Source organism: Hetaerina americana, unplaced genomic scaffold, assembly GCF_022747635.1.
Source record: "Hetaerina americana unplaced genomic scaffold, ioHetAmer1.1.p SCAF_1, whole genome shotgun sequence".
Taxonomy (NCBI): domain Eukaryota; kingdom Metazoa; phylum Arthropoda; class Insecta; order Odonata; family Calopterygidae; genus Hetaerina; species Hetaerina americana.
In genome coordinates, this window is record NW_027286069.1 from 117,505,573 (window position 1) to 117,523,825 (window position 18,253).

Below are 18,253 nucleotides of genomic sequence, written 5' to 3' on the forward strand. Positions count from 1 at the left end.
TCATGTACCCTGCAAGCCACCGCTAGGGTGTGCGGCAGGGGGTGAATACACACCTGACTAATTTTGACCCGAATATGGCCCTACCGCGGTCGGGAAATGTGCCTATGATCCCTTCTCGTTCGTGGAAAAAATGATACCTTAAATCTATCTGTTCCACACTTAATCCCTCTAATTTTACTGTCATGATCGCGCCTACCGTGGTACGATGGGGGTAATAATACATTTTCAACATCACTTCTAATGAGACGTCCTCCTAATTGAAATGCAAGAGATTTAATCTGTAATTTAACCTTCGCTCCGTGAGTGATTCCCACCGTATTAAGAGTTGGCACGTTGGAATTTAAGCCCAGGATCACCCAGAGGGTAATTCGACTACCGGCAACGACCTCCCACGATTACGTTCATCTTCAATCGGGGTGGCATTTTCTGCTAACACACTTTTCGTCGCTGAGGACTATTATTGAACTGATAAACGGAGGATTCGAAGAGATTGCCTTAAAATTTCGCATCCTTAGAAGTTTTCGGACTTTCGGCGAGGAAAGCAAATTGTAGCGAGGATGTTTATAAAGGGATTTGGCGCTGCCCTTCCGACCGAGTGAAGGGAGAAAGGTGCGCTGGAAATATCGACATTTCGGGGCGTCCTCAAGGGCAACCGATATCACCCGACCGAAATCCCGATCGCTTCCACGAAATCTTCCCATTAGCAAACGCCCGAGTTTGATGATATTCTTACTTGGAGCAGAGAGCGGACCTTTTTATTTTTATTAAGATGGTTTGATTACAGCGGTGACCTAATTGATATAGTTCGTCTTCACAGCTACTGAAAGGACTTCTTTCCCAAAGGTTACCATGGAGGAAAACCAAACAAATCTTATATTGCGTATAGCAATAAAGGCTGAAATGAGTCAATTTCGTTTAATTTTTGACAGGTTTCCGCAGATTTTGAGAGGAGTTTGACGTTGCTACTTATTTTCCAACGCCATTGGGTCCCCTAATTTTGAATAATTTTTCAAATATATTTTGCAATATTTACATTTTTGATTAAAAGCCCGACGGCGTCTGCATTTCACACATCAGCGTACCAGCGCCCAGGAAGACCTGGTGCCCGAAAAATCACATAGCTCGGGTGGAGCTGCAGGTGCCCTGGCGGTTAGTAGTCCAACGCTCTACCCCCTGGACTCCCGCGACCCACTTATACGTGTGTGTGTGTATATATGTGTGCGTATATATGTATATATGTATATGTATATATGTGTATGTATTTGTATGTATGTATGTATATATGTATATGTATATATGTGTATGTATTTGTATGTATGTATGTATGTATATATATATATATATATATATATATATATATATATATATATATATATATATATATATATATATATATATTCAAACACGAAATCCCGCCAAACGGCGAATAAATACACATTTATACATAAACAGATATAAGAAAAAGTGATAGGAACACACATAAAGGACGATCACAGGAGAGGTGGGGAAGGCGGAGTCCCTTTTCCTTATATCTTTTTCTATATAAATGTGTGTGTGTCACATAAAATATCATATATATATATATATATATATATATATATATATTTGATATTTTAGAATAAATACACATACTATATAATTAGTCGTAAGGATCTGTGTGCTCGATGAGGCAACGGAGGTTTTATGCAAGGTTTGGTTAGGAGGGATTCCTAAAAACTAGAATGGAAACATTCTGAAGCAGAATGGAGAGATTCCTGCCATGGAAAAACGGATAAATACCATGGCATTTGGGGGTATTGCGCTGCATACAGCTCTTTGTTTTCGATTCTCATAAAATAATTGAATTGCTAACAGCAGCTGCACACCGCTCAGCGCCGAACGGTTTAAAAAAAAGTGGGAAATGCAGTATTTTTAGTGATTATTATTAATTTCAACATGCCATTAAAAATGGTAGCACTCTTTGCTCGCTAATCTGACAGGAAAAAATAAGCAGTGCCGGCGGCCAATTGGCACACGCTCTGATGAATTGTGATACCCCTCAAGTTGGTTTCCTGCTTCTCCTTTGTGGGATTTCAGGTGCCCGACCAAAAGGTCATGATTGCGGGGAGTGCTCGTTGAATTGGTCATCTTTCGAAACGCATAATTCGACAAGTGATTTGCAATTTGTTCAGCGTAAAATAAAGTCATGGGATCCTCCCTCCTATTTCACTGCCTTAAAATTCAACCGTTTCACTTTCAATTGCAAAGCGTTAATGAATCTTCGGCGAAAGAAATAACCCCACCATGTTCGTTGGGGGTTACAATGTCGCCTTCGCTTCACGTCTCATTCCTCGAGCGGAAATGGTTGACACTTAAACGAAATAAGATTAATTAATGCAATCATTATGACTCCGTGTGGTATAAGAGGAGCATACATTGGAAAAGCCCAAGAAGCTACCACCAAATTGCAAATCACAATGTCGCCCGAGAGGACGGGCAAAATATTTTTACATACGATAACATATTCTGTGTACTATGGGGTATTTACAAATTTCAAAATACAAATAAATAAATAAATTCGGACGGAAGAAGAAAACACAAAATAAAATAGAGAACACGTAAAAGGACACACACATTTCAGAAAGTTTAAGCTTTCGGCCTTCTCTGAAGCCTTCTTCATGTCAGAATGGGAAGTTTCTGGCGGTGGGAATGGGAGGTATTGGGTGTGTTAGGCGCAGGGTATTCTGGGAAGGGAATTAGTGATCAATGGCGGGAATTTCAAAAGATCGGAAAGTAAATATATATGCACGGATTCGCGAGTTCTCACCTCTATATTGGAGGCTGATTGGATGGTAGGGATTCTAGAATGGTTAGGGAGAAGCACTGGTGGAAGGAAAGGTTGTGAGAAGAGAGGAAAAGAAGAGAGTGGGGCAGAACATGAAAGTAGATATACGGAAAAGGGATAGGAACACATAGAAAGGACGAACACAGGAGAAGTGGGGAAGGTGGAATCAGGCAGATCATAAGCGCAAAAATATTTCCGTGACCGGGACTTGAACACCGGATCTTTCGACTTGCCGGGCGGATGCTCTAACCACTTGATCTATCGAGGAAAAATAATTTAAACTGAAATATGCAAGGATGCTTGGTTCCAATAAAATGGAACCAAGTGTCCCGATTCTTTGGCCAGAATATGACGTTAGGGAGCTGCACGTCTGGGTCCGGAGTGGGTCGGAGGGGGGTGGTCGGGAGCTGTCAGTAGTCCTGTGTTTTGAGCATTCTGTTCATATCTTTCGCTGATTCCGCCAGGGACACAATATCATCTGCAAGCTTTAATGCTGTGTATCTTTCTTCCATTTCTCTTTATACCATTGTTGTCCTCTCTTCCATTTTCTCTATATCCTCTTTATTATACAAGGCAAATATATATGGCGAAAGTGGACATCCTTGTCTTACTCCTTTTGTAATCTTTGCTTCTTTCTAACATCCACTTACTCCTATAAAAGTGCTTTGGTCCTGGTGGAGCAGAAATATAAGCCCTCTGTCTTTGTAATCTATTCCTTTTCTTTTCATTTATATCACCAAGCACCCAAAAAACGAATAAATTTCGCTTTCACAAAACAGCTACATTTCAATTGGCCTTCCTTTTAAGCCTCCACGCTCAAACAGGGACCACCCCGTTGTTGCTTATACGCACACACACTCCCTCGCTCACAAACACTCTCTGACAACATGCCCACCATAATAATGCCTCCCGTTCAATCAACGAATCCGCGCGTGACTGTCGTCAGGAATGTGTATCATTGACCTTGGCTCCAAAGGTCCCGTTAGATCTCTACGTAATCAATAGATACAGTTTATGTTCAGTCCTCACTCGATATTTTTTTATTCATTTTCAAATGCACCTTAACTTCGTCAGCGACTCTAGTCTCGTGACGAGCGATCTCTTTACAATAAATGCCCGCGAGACTCGATGCACCGCGTGACATTGACGGCGAGGACCATGACACAACCGCAGTGCCGTTGTATGTTTACCTCTCTTCATCTTGAGAATGGAATATCAAGCAGACTAGGTCAACTAGATCTCCAATACGTATTTCACATACACTGGTCCATGATGAATCTTCACCCCACACCCCCCGCCATAGTCCTCTATAGGCCGTAGGATTTGTTAATATGTATTACCAGAGGCGATTTTCTTATTGATGTCAGAGGCGACAGAGGAAGATGGGTTGACTACTCCACCGTGCATGCTATGGATCGGGCTTACTCGCCTCGCATTGCAAGATCGCCATCTGAAGAGGTTGCTCGGGTTACCCGAATCGATCTGAGCTGAATGGGCCGATATGGCATCCTTTGATAAACACATCATACGCACTTGAGCATGGCACTTGCGTTACTGGGGAATGATTCTCGACACGCTCGTGGAGGGGAAATGTGACTGAATCAATTGAACTTCTTACAATACAATAATTGCAATTGCAAGGTACAAACAAATTTAATTTAAATAAATACGGCCTATATGCGTAGAGATTAATTTAAGTGTGACATTGCTTCATAAAATTCATTTATATAACCTTTTTGAAAACTAAAATCACTTTTCACTTCGTCCATAGAATAATACATGCCTTTTAAGAGTAAGTAGACTAAAATAAGTGACACTGAAGAGATAAGTACACCGCTAATATTACTTTAACATGAAACACCACGCGACTATGAGCAAAGGCCGTTATTTATTCCAATCGGAGTGCAATGAAGAGCCAAAACAACGCCTGGCAACACGTATTGAAACACGTATCCCATGACATTAGGACAGGGTGCAGCGCTTAAATCCGGACAAGCACGCCTTTACACGAATGAGATTTCCTCGCCGGGTCAGCGAAACCTTCCCAAGTAGACTTCTCCGAAGCATTATTATACTTAGCTAAAATATCGTAAACAGTTGATCTGGGGTACCAGAAGAATCGAACTATTTCACTGGGCGAACGCCCAGTGCGAACACTTTCGATAATAGCGGCTCTTAGATTGTACTCCGCACTTTTACGTAACATCTCGGCCATTTTCAGGTTATGACTGTTTACTAGATGCCCATAGCTTTCAAGAACGTCAATTGCGACCTCCAGTGGAACTACGATGTGGCGGGAATTTCAAATTGAAATCCATTCGGATGTAAGCGCCGCACACTATACTATATTCCCTTACAAGATCTGTCCCAGAAATAGTATCACTTATTTTTTCCCGGATAGACGGACGGACGGTCGGCGGTTTCCCTGGCTGAGTTCAAGGGAGGGGAGTCCATCAGAGAAGGCTGGAGGCCGGTGGCAGTTGACTCACAGCCTTTGCGGAGAGCGGATCGTTCGTTTGCGAAACCTCTATAACGTGACCTCGTTGCCTTCCATCACGAATCGGTTATTGGAACAGGGCTACGCTATCAACTTTGGTGTGAAACTGAGAAAAGCCGGGAAAGAGACTCTTGATATGCACAAGGCAGCTTATGGTGGTATAACGCCATGGGTAGTTCGGGCGTCTTTGAGTGTCACAAGTTGTTTCGGGAGGGAAGAGAAGATGTTGAAGACGTCGAACGTTCATCGGGACGCCCTTCGACCTCAAAAAGTGGCGAAAATATTGCGAGAGTGAAGGTTTTGTTGGACAGAGACAGCAGTTTAAGCGTTCGCATGGTTTCTGATAAACTTGGCATCCCTAAAAGTGATGTGCATCGAATAGGGACTGAAAACATGGACATGCGAAAGGTGTGTGCGAAGTTGGTGCCGCGAAAGCTGTTGTTCCAAGAGCCGAAGGAGGGAACAACCATCTCTGTCATGTGAGATTCCGGCCACCGGTAGGTAACCAGAATGGACCCCCTTCACACTAGTGATCAACGTAAGTGACCGGCGGGTCTTAAAACAGCGACCTTCACCAAATATCAATTTCCTACTAGCGACTATTGCTACGATCTGTAACCACTGTAATAGAGAAGAATTAATCCCTGGATACCATGGTATATTTGAGTCCATAGCTCGATATGGCATCGTCTACTAGGGGACTTCGGCACATGGAAACATCAATAGAATACTCACCCTTCAAAAACGTGCATTAAGGGTTACATTTAAACTATATGCAAGAAAATCCTGCAGAGAGTATTTCAAATGTCAAAAAATCATGACCATTCGATGTATATTCATGAATAATGTGATTATGTACGCCTGGACCAAAACCCCTTCTCTGGTCAAAAATAGGTATTGTTCACAAGTACGACACCAGGGGTAAGGATAATCTTCATAATGGCCATTGCCGAGTAGCAGTACTACAAAAAACCCCAAAAGTTTCAGGAAAACTGCTCTTTAATCGACTTCCGGAAGAGTTAAAACGAATACTCCCCCGAGAAAATAAATTTTAAAAAATGTCAAAAGATTTCTTCGTAAATAATGTTTTTTATAAGGCCCAAGAGTACATAGAAAGAGCGAACGCAGGGAAATCTGCTTTCTAAATATTTCATACTCATATATTTCATGTACATTATTGTTCCCATGAATTTGTATGCATCTAATGTACCTGTACATTTAATTAAAAATATTAACGAAAGCCTTACAATTGTGTGCTGTTCTATGGTGAATAAATCTATCTATGTATCAAAGTCACCGTATACCTTGGGGAGGGGGGGAATTGAAATTAGACATTAGGTCGAGAATTTAAGCGGAATTGAAGAACAGTTTATTTTGGCGTGGGGTGTCAGGTTTAGTCTTGTTAGGTGAGGCTAAGAAATGCAGGAGCGAAGTCCATCCAAAACTACGAGGGCGATTCGAAAAGTAAGGTCTCCTATTTTTTTCATGAAAAATCAATTTTATTCTCAACTTTGCGAGCATCGTTGGAAAGGTTGAGCATTTAGCTATTTTTCTACATAGTCGCCTTGACGATCGATCAATTTTTGCATCCTTGTAAGCAGCTCTTTAATACCGGCGTCGTACTTTTCTCCAGCCGCGTCGCGAAGCCAACTGACGACTGCATCTCCGATAAACATTCATCGCTATTTAGTGGAAGTGCACGGTTAGAAGTGTAAGGACATCAAAAACGTGCGGGAGTGGTGCAGGGAGTTTTTTTGATGGCCGGGAGAACGTCCACGATGAGCAGCGGTCGGGGCGGCCGAGTTTACCGGATTACCGGTGGCTCCAATTGACGAGATGGTGCGTAATAACCGGGGAATTACCCTACATAAGATAAATGAAGGACTTAATGAAGAGAGTGGCTACTTCTCCGAACAGAATATTGTGTCGGAGGTACCCGAAATGTCGGAGGCCGAGAAAATTTCTGCTCAGTAATCGTCGAAATACATTCTAGAATCCCCAAACCCAAAACTAACTTTCATAATTCATATTTTGTTAACCGAACATGCGCAAAACGCATAGGAGAAAAAATTGCTCTTAGATTAACTTCATGATTTTACAAAAAAATCAATTTCACAATTCTATTCGCGTGAAATGAAATGAAATCCTTCCTCCCTGCGAGTTCCTATCCGCGAAGCCATAATTTCAGAAGCCTGCTTCAAAAACGTGAGTCCTTCGAATACCAGGAAGGCACTTGAGAAACTATTTTGCACGCGCGGACACAGAAAATGAGGTCCATGAAACACGCCAACTTGTTTATTTGGAATTAATGCATTTGTTGACGTCGTTGTCATGGATAGGATTGCGAACAATTATAAACAAGCAAGGAAAATTATTTCATTAATAGTGAAACATTTGTAATTCCATTAATGAAGCAAATAAACTTTTGGGAAAAAAATTTGGGAAGTTTTCTTAAAATTTTAATTTCACAATTTGTACCTATGGAAAACTCCTCGTCTGAAACACAACTATCATGTTTATCTGAGACTCTATCGAGGGTCAATCTTTTTCTAAGATCCCGACGAGGCAACGGAGAGGTCACAAGTCACCTAAGGCCCCTACGTAACGAAAGATAACGGAAGGGACACGAATTGTGGGCATAGGTTATGTTGATTAACTTTTATTGAGATGAATTCATAATTAAACCAAACTGTGATTCGTAAAAAAAATGCTCGTCCACAAGAGAATTCTACTTATTTTAATTGAATGTATTTTTATTTCGTTTGTTATATTTATGGTTAAGTTTGAAGTTGGTAAGGAATTGCTATGTTTATTGATTATATTGTACTCTACTTATGTTTATTGAGTCTTAGTAGTCTCCCAACCTTGCAAAAGTAAAATATTATCGATTTTGGTTTATGGGACATCCTCGATTCTTCACTACAAAAAATCCGACAGTGGGTTCTAAATTGAGCTAAATACAAGGGCTGACCAGAAAGTGACTTACGTTTCGGTTTGGCGTGGCGGTGGGTAATACGGCTAGAGCCACCATCTCGGTGCCTAAACATCCCTACAATCAGTCCACGCATCCTGCTGTGGTAGTGTAAGCAGACCGTGGTTATTCTATTTTGCTCCCTCTGCGAACTGTTAAAATGTGCGCCGCATGTAGAAAATCTCGCGAGTTGTGAAGTGCGATCTGTGATGAGGTTTTTAGTAGCAAAAAACTACAAGCCAACTGAAACTAATTGGCAACTTAATGAAGTGTACGGATACTGATTGATGAGTGAATTGGGGTGAGGCAGTTGTGTATTCAGTTTAAAAATGACCACATCACCAATGTTTACGTCGAGGAGCGCAATGGACGGCCTAGCCTTGTGACAGATTAACTAACGGTGAAATTCAACATGAAAATTCGTTAAAATCGCCGATTTACAATTACGGATCTCTCGCAACACAGCGCTTTGACAGTGACGTAGAATTGCAGAAAGACAAATCGAAAAGCTAGTGTATCGTTATGATGAATGCCTCAATCTGCATGGCGACTATGAGGAAAAATAGTTTAATAATGTGCCTTTCAAATGCATATGATGAAAATTTGTCTTGTCATTAAGTTCACATTTCATTTCAAAACGCAAGGTAATTTCTGGACAGCTGTCGTGATTCAATCCCATCCCAAGGCAACAGATCCTCCCAAGTCGAAAGTTTTGATAATGAAATTTTAAAGTTAATTTACAGAGTGTAATAGGATGCAATAGCGACGCAAGAACGCTAAAACGTGGCAAAAGTTTCATTAAAAATTTCTCCCCCATATAACCTGCAATGCACAAATATGCTTAAACATGACACCACGTCTTTTTATAAGAGTCTCACATTAAATAGTAGCTTGTCATTTTTGAAATATTTCTGGGATGCCCTTGGACTTCCGCAATTGACACGCTTCCATCAACAAGCTTCGGGAATACGAAAGGCATGTGGGTTTCAGAGCGAGGAAAACCGCCAAGAGAAAGGGAACGCGAAAACATATTTAAATGACTCAAGGTTCTGTTTATTTTACGGTAAAGATATCAGCCAATTGGAAATTTAACTTTCGCGACGCCTTTTGATTGGAGGAATGATAAAGCAGGGATGAGAATGCAGAATAAAATGAAATAAATTCCTTGGTTTTCATTCGCCAAACCACAAGACTTTGCAATCGTTTACTTAAACCTCCTCTAAACCTCACTCCCATTGATGCTGGCGATGCCGATCACAGAACTCGGTTGACACTCTGGTGATACCTTGAACGTGGGCATAAAACAGCAGCCCCAATGATTTACAATAGATCCCGCCTAAAAGGAAACTTTGCTGGGCTCGATACGTTAGGAACTCACGCTTCGATATTCGATATCAATACTGGGGTGGAAACAACCATTCCCTCGTGTGCAGCTGATCGAATCATATTTGATAAGCAGCACTTGCGATGTTAAAACGAGTTGAAGTCTATCGTAGACCGGGATGGCGTCGTGTTTACGTACTCGGTTTACTGAACTTCCCTTGATGCGGTTGGACCGCATATGTGGAGGTCGTCTTGTGTATATTAAGTTTCGTTCGGAGCCAAGTGTTAAGATCCGATATTAAGTTGACATCAGTCCACAAAAAAAACATGCAGTACTCCGCACTCCTCATAGCAATACACCAAGAAATAAAGACTATGAACTTCGGTGTAACACCATGTAACAGGGGTTTTCAGAAGAGGAGAATGTAGTTTTATTTGAAACTGCACACTAATAAACAAGAGTCATCGGATTTCCTCCGTTACGCCTTTCCCACTGAGCAGCAGCAGGCTTCGTCTAAAGGATCAACATTTGTTGAATAAACCGAATAATTCAGCCGATTTGAATTTAACAAGCCGAAATTTTTGCAATTTCAATCGAGAAACTGAAGTAGTTTTGCAATAAAATTACAACACAGCCCCAGATCCTAAAAATTCCCGCTTACAAAGCCTCTATCATCCAGTACGCATTCTGAAAATTCACAGCAGTTACGCCAATATAAATTTGTTGGGATAGTGTGCATTCTGAAAAGAATTCCCTACTTATCTATATACCTGTTACGTTCATCTTTCATCTGTGAATATTTGTACAATGGAGTCCGCAGACTGTACACAAGAAACTTCCCTTCCCATCCTTGGCGTTCTTATGCAGCTTGTATTACGTTTATCATTGAGAATATACGTACATATTTAACAAACTGAAGTTTTCAACACGATTCTTTCACACATCTTTCAAAATGGTATATTTCTTGATCCTTTTCTCGAGGCTTTCCTCTTTATCAGAGTTGATGTTGTCACATTCTCTCTTCTTACTTCACATTTTGAATTAAAGAAGTGAAACGTTAAGACGATGTGTTAGGCACCTTCTTCAACCCTAAAGTTACGCGCGATTTCATTTAGTCATTAAGGATTAAGACGAGCAACACTGTCCACCGAAAGAAGCTATAGTTGCAAATGGTTAAAGGGAAGAATTTGGATAAGCGGACATGAAGATAAGCACAGCGTGGATATTTACTACCTTGAATTTGAGTTATGATAACGAACAATTTACTCCTGGCGTTTAGATTTTGCCTTCAACGATCTGTTTCTGACTAGCGATAGAAACACTGGAACTTCTGCTGACTATACGCATCAAATAGCGTTCTCCTATTCTTTCACCGAAGTAAAACGTACAATTGGGGATGTGGCCGGTACGCAGTTATTGGTGGTCGGATCCCAAGGTGGCAGCGCAAGGGGACACACTCGTCGCACCCTTCTCTTTCAGACAACAACGGAACAGCTCATAGGCCAATGGACGCCTAACAGATCCCGACACCCATCAAAATGGCATCTTCCCTTTGCAGGGCACACTTGACTGTTGAATGCGGCACACCTCAGCAGAGACGGTCGATGCCTCGCCCCGTTTAACAATCCACCTGCGTCACACCCCTCGCCCTGTCTTCCACTCACCGCCCTTGCAGTTGGGGGCCTCCGTTGAAGGATAGGCCGTCACGCCCCGGTAGGTGCGAGTCAGGGCCGTGGGGTGCACGTGGGGGTCCCCGGAGCCTCCCACCGACGTCCGCCGACCGCAGCAGTTGCAGCACGCGTTGGCGTTGCTGTTGGCGTGGCGGGTGGCCGAGTGCCGGCCCTGGGCATCCCTGCACAGAGGGCACCCCTCGCCCTCCCCTGCCTTCCTCTCCAGGCAGCGAGTCGCGGCGTTCTTCAGTCGCAGTCCTAGGGCGGTCCGGAAGCTGTGGAAGCCGCCGCCGCTGGAGGTGTTGCCGTTGGGGGTGGCGCCAGTGGCGCAGCCGTTGAGGGCCGCCGGGGCGCCAGGCAGGGCCGGAGCGCCGTTCTTCTGCGGACTGCCGAGCGTGGATGGGGGCTCGGAGTGGCTCTTGCGCCGGCCCTGACCCGTCTCCTCCCGGCCCTGCAGCGGCTCTGTCGGAGGAAACAAGGACGATGCATTTGCACGAATTGTAGGTGCTCCCGACATCCAACCGCACATTCTCACTCAGCAATTCTATCAATTAGATCTCTCTCCATTTGGTCCCACACACAAAACTTTAGGGACTTCCAAAAGTGGATTCCAATATTATGTCTATTCCAGCAGGGAACCGCACTTCATCCAAGTCATCTTTTTTAACCCCCCGCCTTCTCTTAGCCTGAGAAGTATGCAAAACTCTTCAATAATTCTGTCCTAGCGTCATCGATCTTCCCTTCGAAAGAATTTTGCTAATTAATCAAATATCTCTCCATCTTAAATTATCTTCCGTCGTCTTTATATTTCTCTCGCCAACCACTTCCTTTCCCCTTAAAGACTTCCAATTCTCGAGTTTCTTCTTGACTTTTCCTCAGAATGTCCAGAACATTTTTCCAAAATCCACACCGCCCGGTTTGTCTTCAATCTACAAGCATGCGCGCCTACATTACATGCTGCTCCACTTGATACAGACCTTCTGGGACACATAAATCAGAAGAAGAGCAGAAATACACACCCTGGGGGAAATTTTTGATAAGACTCACAGAAGGCGAGGGGTGATTGATACTTGGAAGGGTTTTCGTGGCTGAGAAAGTGCGCGTCTACCACTCGCGGCGCGGTTGACCCCGAAAGTACTCGCGGGTGCACTGCCCCTTGTCGAATTGACCACGGAGGCGAGAAACAAAGGAAGGACGATGTTGTAAACTGTACACTCCCATAGTTTAAGCTCACATTCCCGGTGTATTCAGTTAGTCCTAGCGAAAGGCTTGTGCCGTGGTTCCCGGGCTATATGCACGGTGGAGAGCCCAGAACGGCATTCTCCACACCAATTACAAATATTACAATGAGGTCAGGAAATTTCGTTCTCCAGTCAATTTTCATGAGCACACCAGGTCACCTGAATGAATACAACAGGACTCAAACAGCATAGTTAACTCCCAAATGCTCCGCATATGTATAGCGTCAATGCAAAGAAATAATACCTAAATTTCCTATAGGATTATATGGCTTTTGGAATTCCCGTCACATTTTCTCTTTTTATTGGAACGTACGGGAAAATAAAAAAGTGTTCACCCTTGTACCTAGTCTTTATAAGGAAGACTATGATTTTTTCACAGTCTGGGATAAGTACACGAGGATTTATTGCCTTAAATGCAGTCGACTATAATTTTATTCGGCTTTCATTATTTTACAGGAAAATGGAAATACATTCAGTTTCTAGGAAAAACAACAAAGGCTATCAATCTCGTTTTCGTAATTTTTTCTTAACTCATACGATAGTACACCTTTTAACATGCATCCAAATCAATTTTGATTTCGTATTTCATGCAGATTGAAATCAAATAATTGAATGAGAAATTTAGTGTATACGCAACACGTATACACAAAGATGATGCGATGAAGCTTAAAGGGGATATTTTATAATAAGTACGTAAGATAAATCAACATATAAGTTGGTAGAAGTTAGTATAAATGATCGAAGCTAATCTAACTTGGTATTAATTACTAATATGCAATAGAAAAGGAAGTTGGAATAGTTTAGCATTACCAATTTTTACAGCTTAAAGAGTACATGAAAGTTAAAGTGTCGGCGATGAAAACAGATTCAACAGTGAAATGTTCAGCAGTGCCGGCGATACTATTATGGCCAAAATAGAGGTGGTATTTCTAATCTTAATAATTATGCTAAATATCAAAATGTTGGCATATTCGAGCAGTTATCTGCATGTAAGTTGTCCAATACTAACCATAGAAACACAACACACACGCACATACTTGTATATCATTCGGGAAAATGATCAAATTGAACGCCGGACGACTGAGCTGCGTGAATTGAGAAGAAGGCATTTTAGTCCTGTCCGACCTGAAATTCAGGGCATCCAATCCAGAGTCAGGAAATCTAGGAAGTCATTTAACTTAAGGGATGAGATCCATGCAACAATTTCAGAGCATAAAAATCATTCGCCTTGACTGGGACTCGAACCCAGATCCCTCAATATCCGGTCGAGTGCTTTAGCCACTTAAGCTACCGAGGCGTCCTCTTAAACTCTGAAATTTTGGGGCTTTTTAAAGGAACTAGATGTTATGACGAAATACCGTACATACAATGTCACATGCATTCGTAGTCGTGCGCGAGGCGCCACTGTCCACGAGGTTAAAAGCCAACTTTAAACACGTATGGTGTTTTCCCTTTGACAAATTCCAAAGAAACTACGGGAGATGCCGCAACAGTAACTTTTAACGGAGTCATCCGCTAAGATTTTTATGCTCTGAAATTGTTGCATTAAAATGCACATTAGCGGATGACTCCGTTAAAAGTTACTGTTGCGGCATCTCCCGTAGTTTCTTTGGAATTTGATGAGATCCATATTAGTGACGCGGCATGCCGTGGTACAAATTAATTTACAACTCCATGCTAGCATTCTTCAAATTAAGGTTTCAGTGCTAGGCAATTGAATCTGACGAATTGCCTGAAGTCGAGGGACCGAAGGCGAAAATCAGTCGAAAAATGTTCTGCATCTGCAGTAAATTCTATGTTCTCCTTTTTCCTAACAGGCACGTCAAACTATATTCCATCAATATTTTATCCTGACTCTTTCAAAACATTTTGCAGCCACTTAAGTGAACTTTAGCCGGGCAACTCTGTGATAATTATTAATTTTGGCGCTGGTTTTGCTATCGTTATTTGCTTCCCTGCCAAACGTTAAGATTATGAGCACGCCATAGAGATACTCCAACTCCAATTGCTCCAGCAGATAACAAACCCTCGCCACATCCCATTCATCCATTCCAACACCAACTGACCTCCTGACCCAGGTCGAAAGAACATTTTGACACCTAATGCATAATGGATAAATCCCAAATCATAATATTGGAATCCCATTTGATTTATTTCGACAAAAGTAATTTCATTCCCTATTATTGGCAGTAAATCACCACTAAGTAAATTATGTCTACTAATTGCACGTGCCAATTGCACCTTATTGGATTCGAAAACACACAAGCATCTATCCTTAACTGAAGATGCTGCACATCGAGTCCGCCTCTTTGCATATGGTGAATATCGGTTCAACACTAGAAAGCCATTTCTCAAGTAACAACGTTATCTCCCAAGAAGAACCCCAAACGCTTCTTTTGCGTAATTCTGAATTGTAGATCTCGTCCTGAATCCCGAAGAAATCATTTTTTAAATTGCCTCTTCCAGGGTTCACAACTTCCCACTATTTTTTCGTGATGCGGACGATGTATTTTTCTTGAAGTCGATTGTTTATATAAAGAATTCGCGAATTAAAAACGTTTCAGAATCCCGAGAGTGAAATCGTCACAAAGAATCAGATTGCATTTTACGTGAATACATAGTGCATAAGTCACCTCAATCACGAAATTCAGTTTGACCAGTGATAAAATGACGAATATCTGGACAATAGGGATAAGAAGAAGACTTCCACAGCGCACAATTGAAAACAATTTTCACCACCTAAGTAAGCAAAATTTTCGGGCGTGCACACAGTACGTGTGTATAGATACTATGCACAATTAAACTCAGCATGTGGCACGAAATCGACCGATTTGGGACTAGCTTGGAAAAGGTACTTGTATTATTAAATTCACATTCACTTAATTATGAAAGAACAAACTCTCAGTTTCTTTAATTCTAAGACTTATTAATGCATGTATAAACTAAGCCTTCATTTAACCAACGTTCTGCACCAGAACTATTTTTATAATCACTATGTACGTCCACAACCGCTCATTAAAATGCAATTCAACCATGAACACGGAATTACTACGGATGTTACTGTTGGGAATTTACTAAAGAGCAATCTAAACTGTTTATACAATCGGATATTTTGATAACCTTCACATAAGGTTGTTGCCCACGTTAACTAACAACTGAACTTAACAAGACGCTATAAAACCGGACCTAAAAATCGCTTATAATCATGAAGACGCTCTCATTCGTACACATTGAGTCAACATTCCGTCGTTCGTTAGAATGTTCCTTAATGCTGAATGCTGTAAGTTCGACGGGACGTGTTCGCATACAAAGTGGCCGAGGCAATCGACTTTCTAAACCTGAAATATTCAAGGAATGATGCTCTTATAAACTTACTTTTACTATCGGCGAAAATGAAATGTAAGTCGCATAAAGAAACTGAAAGTTCTGAACTTAGTGTAACAATGTCCATCACTTGTGTGAGTTAGCGCGACACGCAGTTCAATTTTAGTCATTTGTCACGAGTTTGTTTTGTAATAGTCGATTCAATTGTTTCCATTCAACCACCTCATCTTAATGCAACAAGTTCAGAGTGTAAAAATCATTCGCCTTGACCGGGATTCGAACCCGGATCCCTCAATGTCCGGTCGAGTGCTTTAGCTAATTAAGCTATCGAGGCGTCCTAGAGTTTCTAAGGACGCCTCGACAGCTTATCTAGCTAAAGCACTCTACCGGACATTGAGGGATCCGGGTTCGAATCCCGGTCACTGCGAATGATTTTTACACTCTGAAGTTGTTGCATTGAAATGCACATTAGCGGATGACTCCGTTAAAAGTTACTGTTGCGGCATCTCCCGCAGTTTCTTTGGAACACCTCATCTTAGCCCAGGGAAATATTAGTTTTTAGGGCGTGTTATTAAGTATTCTCTTTCTTCGCATCAAAGCTGAGGGGACGACTTTAACAAACAACTGTTGAAACGTAAACTCATGACACGCTAAATTAAGACGATTTACTCGAATAATCGCTACATAGGGTTGGTTTTTCATTCGTTAAAAATTACATTGACGTTATATCTGTATCGTCTTTTTGTAAAATTAGGAAGTGTATTGGGTTATTTTCCTGCACCTCGACATTATTTTGCTTCATTAAAATTTATGAAAAAAATGTTACGCTTAACGATTTCCTGCAAGACCGAAGGAAAGAATAAGACACCCGAATAACTGTATTTCTGTTGGGAGTCAAAGAGACAGACAGTTAATTTTTGACCGATTCCGGTCAGATAGGTATAATAGGTAGGCTCAAGATTTAATACAAGCATGAATCACATCAGTTACAAAAATAGATACCTTTGAATTTGGCGCAATGCCACACCTTAACACGATAAACCCCCTAAATGAATTAATGAAAAGCATTTGTAAGCATAAGGGAAAAAGGGATAAAACAAAAGGGAAATAATTTCAGCGGGGAACATTTTTACCCGCGGCAATGGTAATGCTAATGACAAAATACAATTAATGGGAACTCTGACACATTTATTCAGGATAGCATTTCCATACTTAAAGCTGGATGAAATGTTTGACCATAAAAGAGAAAACAGAAAGAAAAAGCGAAGAAGAAAACCAATCCAAGCCATTGTTAATCACCGAAGCACGGCAATTCATACGTACCACCCAGGGAAACCCTCTAAAAAACAAACATATCGTCGTGTTAAATTATCACACGAAAGCACTGAGCTCCCAAGTATATTTTCCTAAACTGTTCTCTACATTCGAGTGTTGTAGAACTCCAACTAACTCCATGCATAAAACTCATGTAAATGACCAGGATGTCATAAATGACCCAATTGCGACATTAGACACCCTAAGCCTACGTAGACACCCCGGCGTGCCGATTATCTTCGAGATACCACGGTTCAGACAAGATTCAAAAAAATATTTTAAGGATAACAACAGATGTCAACTGGAAGGTTGATCATCTCCGTTATGTTATAAAAAATACACTGGTATAGACAAAGAAAATCTATTATTTCATCTCAAAACTATACAGCTCTACTATTATTATACATATTTTCCCAACACATTTAAACATTTGTCATGTCTCTGAACTAGTTTACGAATTCCTTCAGCATAAAATTCAGCCGCCTGAGATCGCAGCCAAACGATGACGACATCTCTTGAAGTTCCTCGTCGAGACGAGCACAAAACAAGTAGTAGCCCAACCTTTCAGTCATGTTTCCATGAAGCTGAGTCGTCGAAATCAGCGGAAAAGATTTCAGATATCGTAAAACGCGAGAGTTCACGAACTTTTTCATTAATTTTTAGTTGCAGTTCATCGCTCACTATAGACAGGGGACCACTTCTGTCACCATCATGGGAATTTGTGCTCACTCCGAAAACTAACGACAACACTGATGCTCAACTCTTGTCATTCATCACATTTGGCCCAAAACAGAGCACTAATTTCCCGACGATGAATGTCAGGAGCTTTGGAGTTTTTTATCAGTCAAAACCTTATCATTGAACGGACGTCAAATTTGGCGGGAATGTCAATTATATCGCTCATTTTGACTCATTATTGTAAACAAACGACAATCGACTAGCGACCTTCCCTCCTCTGCAGATCGAGGCGTACTGACCTACTATGCGCGTCAATACATTGGCCATTTAGCTCCCTCTTCCACTGCTTCTCAAGCTACACGAAAACGGAGGTTACTTTCCGGGCATCCTTCGCATGGCCAAACATTGCT

At 41.5% G+C, this 18,253-nt stretch overlaps 1 protein-coding gene across 2 annotated transcripts in view; it reads right to left on the reverse strand.

Annotated features, from left to right (window-relative positions):
• Shc (SHC-adaptor protein) overlaps positions 1–18,253 on the reverse strand; it is a 92,896-nt gene that overhangs the window by 37,802 nt on the left and 36,841 nt on the right. Inside the window, exon 2 of one of the 2 annotated variants that reach the window (XM_071594619.1) lies at positions 11,281–11,748. The exons of the other annotated variant lie outside the window; for it this stretch is intronic. Within the exon in view, the coding sequence (XP_071450720.1) occupies positions 11,281–11,748 (468 nt within the window). The remainder of the gene's footprint in view (positions 1–11,280; positions 11,749–18,253) is intronic. 2 annotated transcript variants of the gene reach the window in all.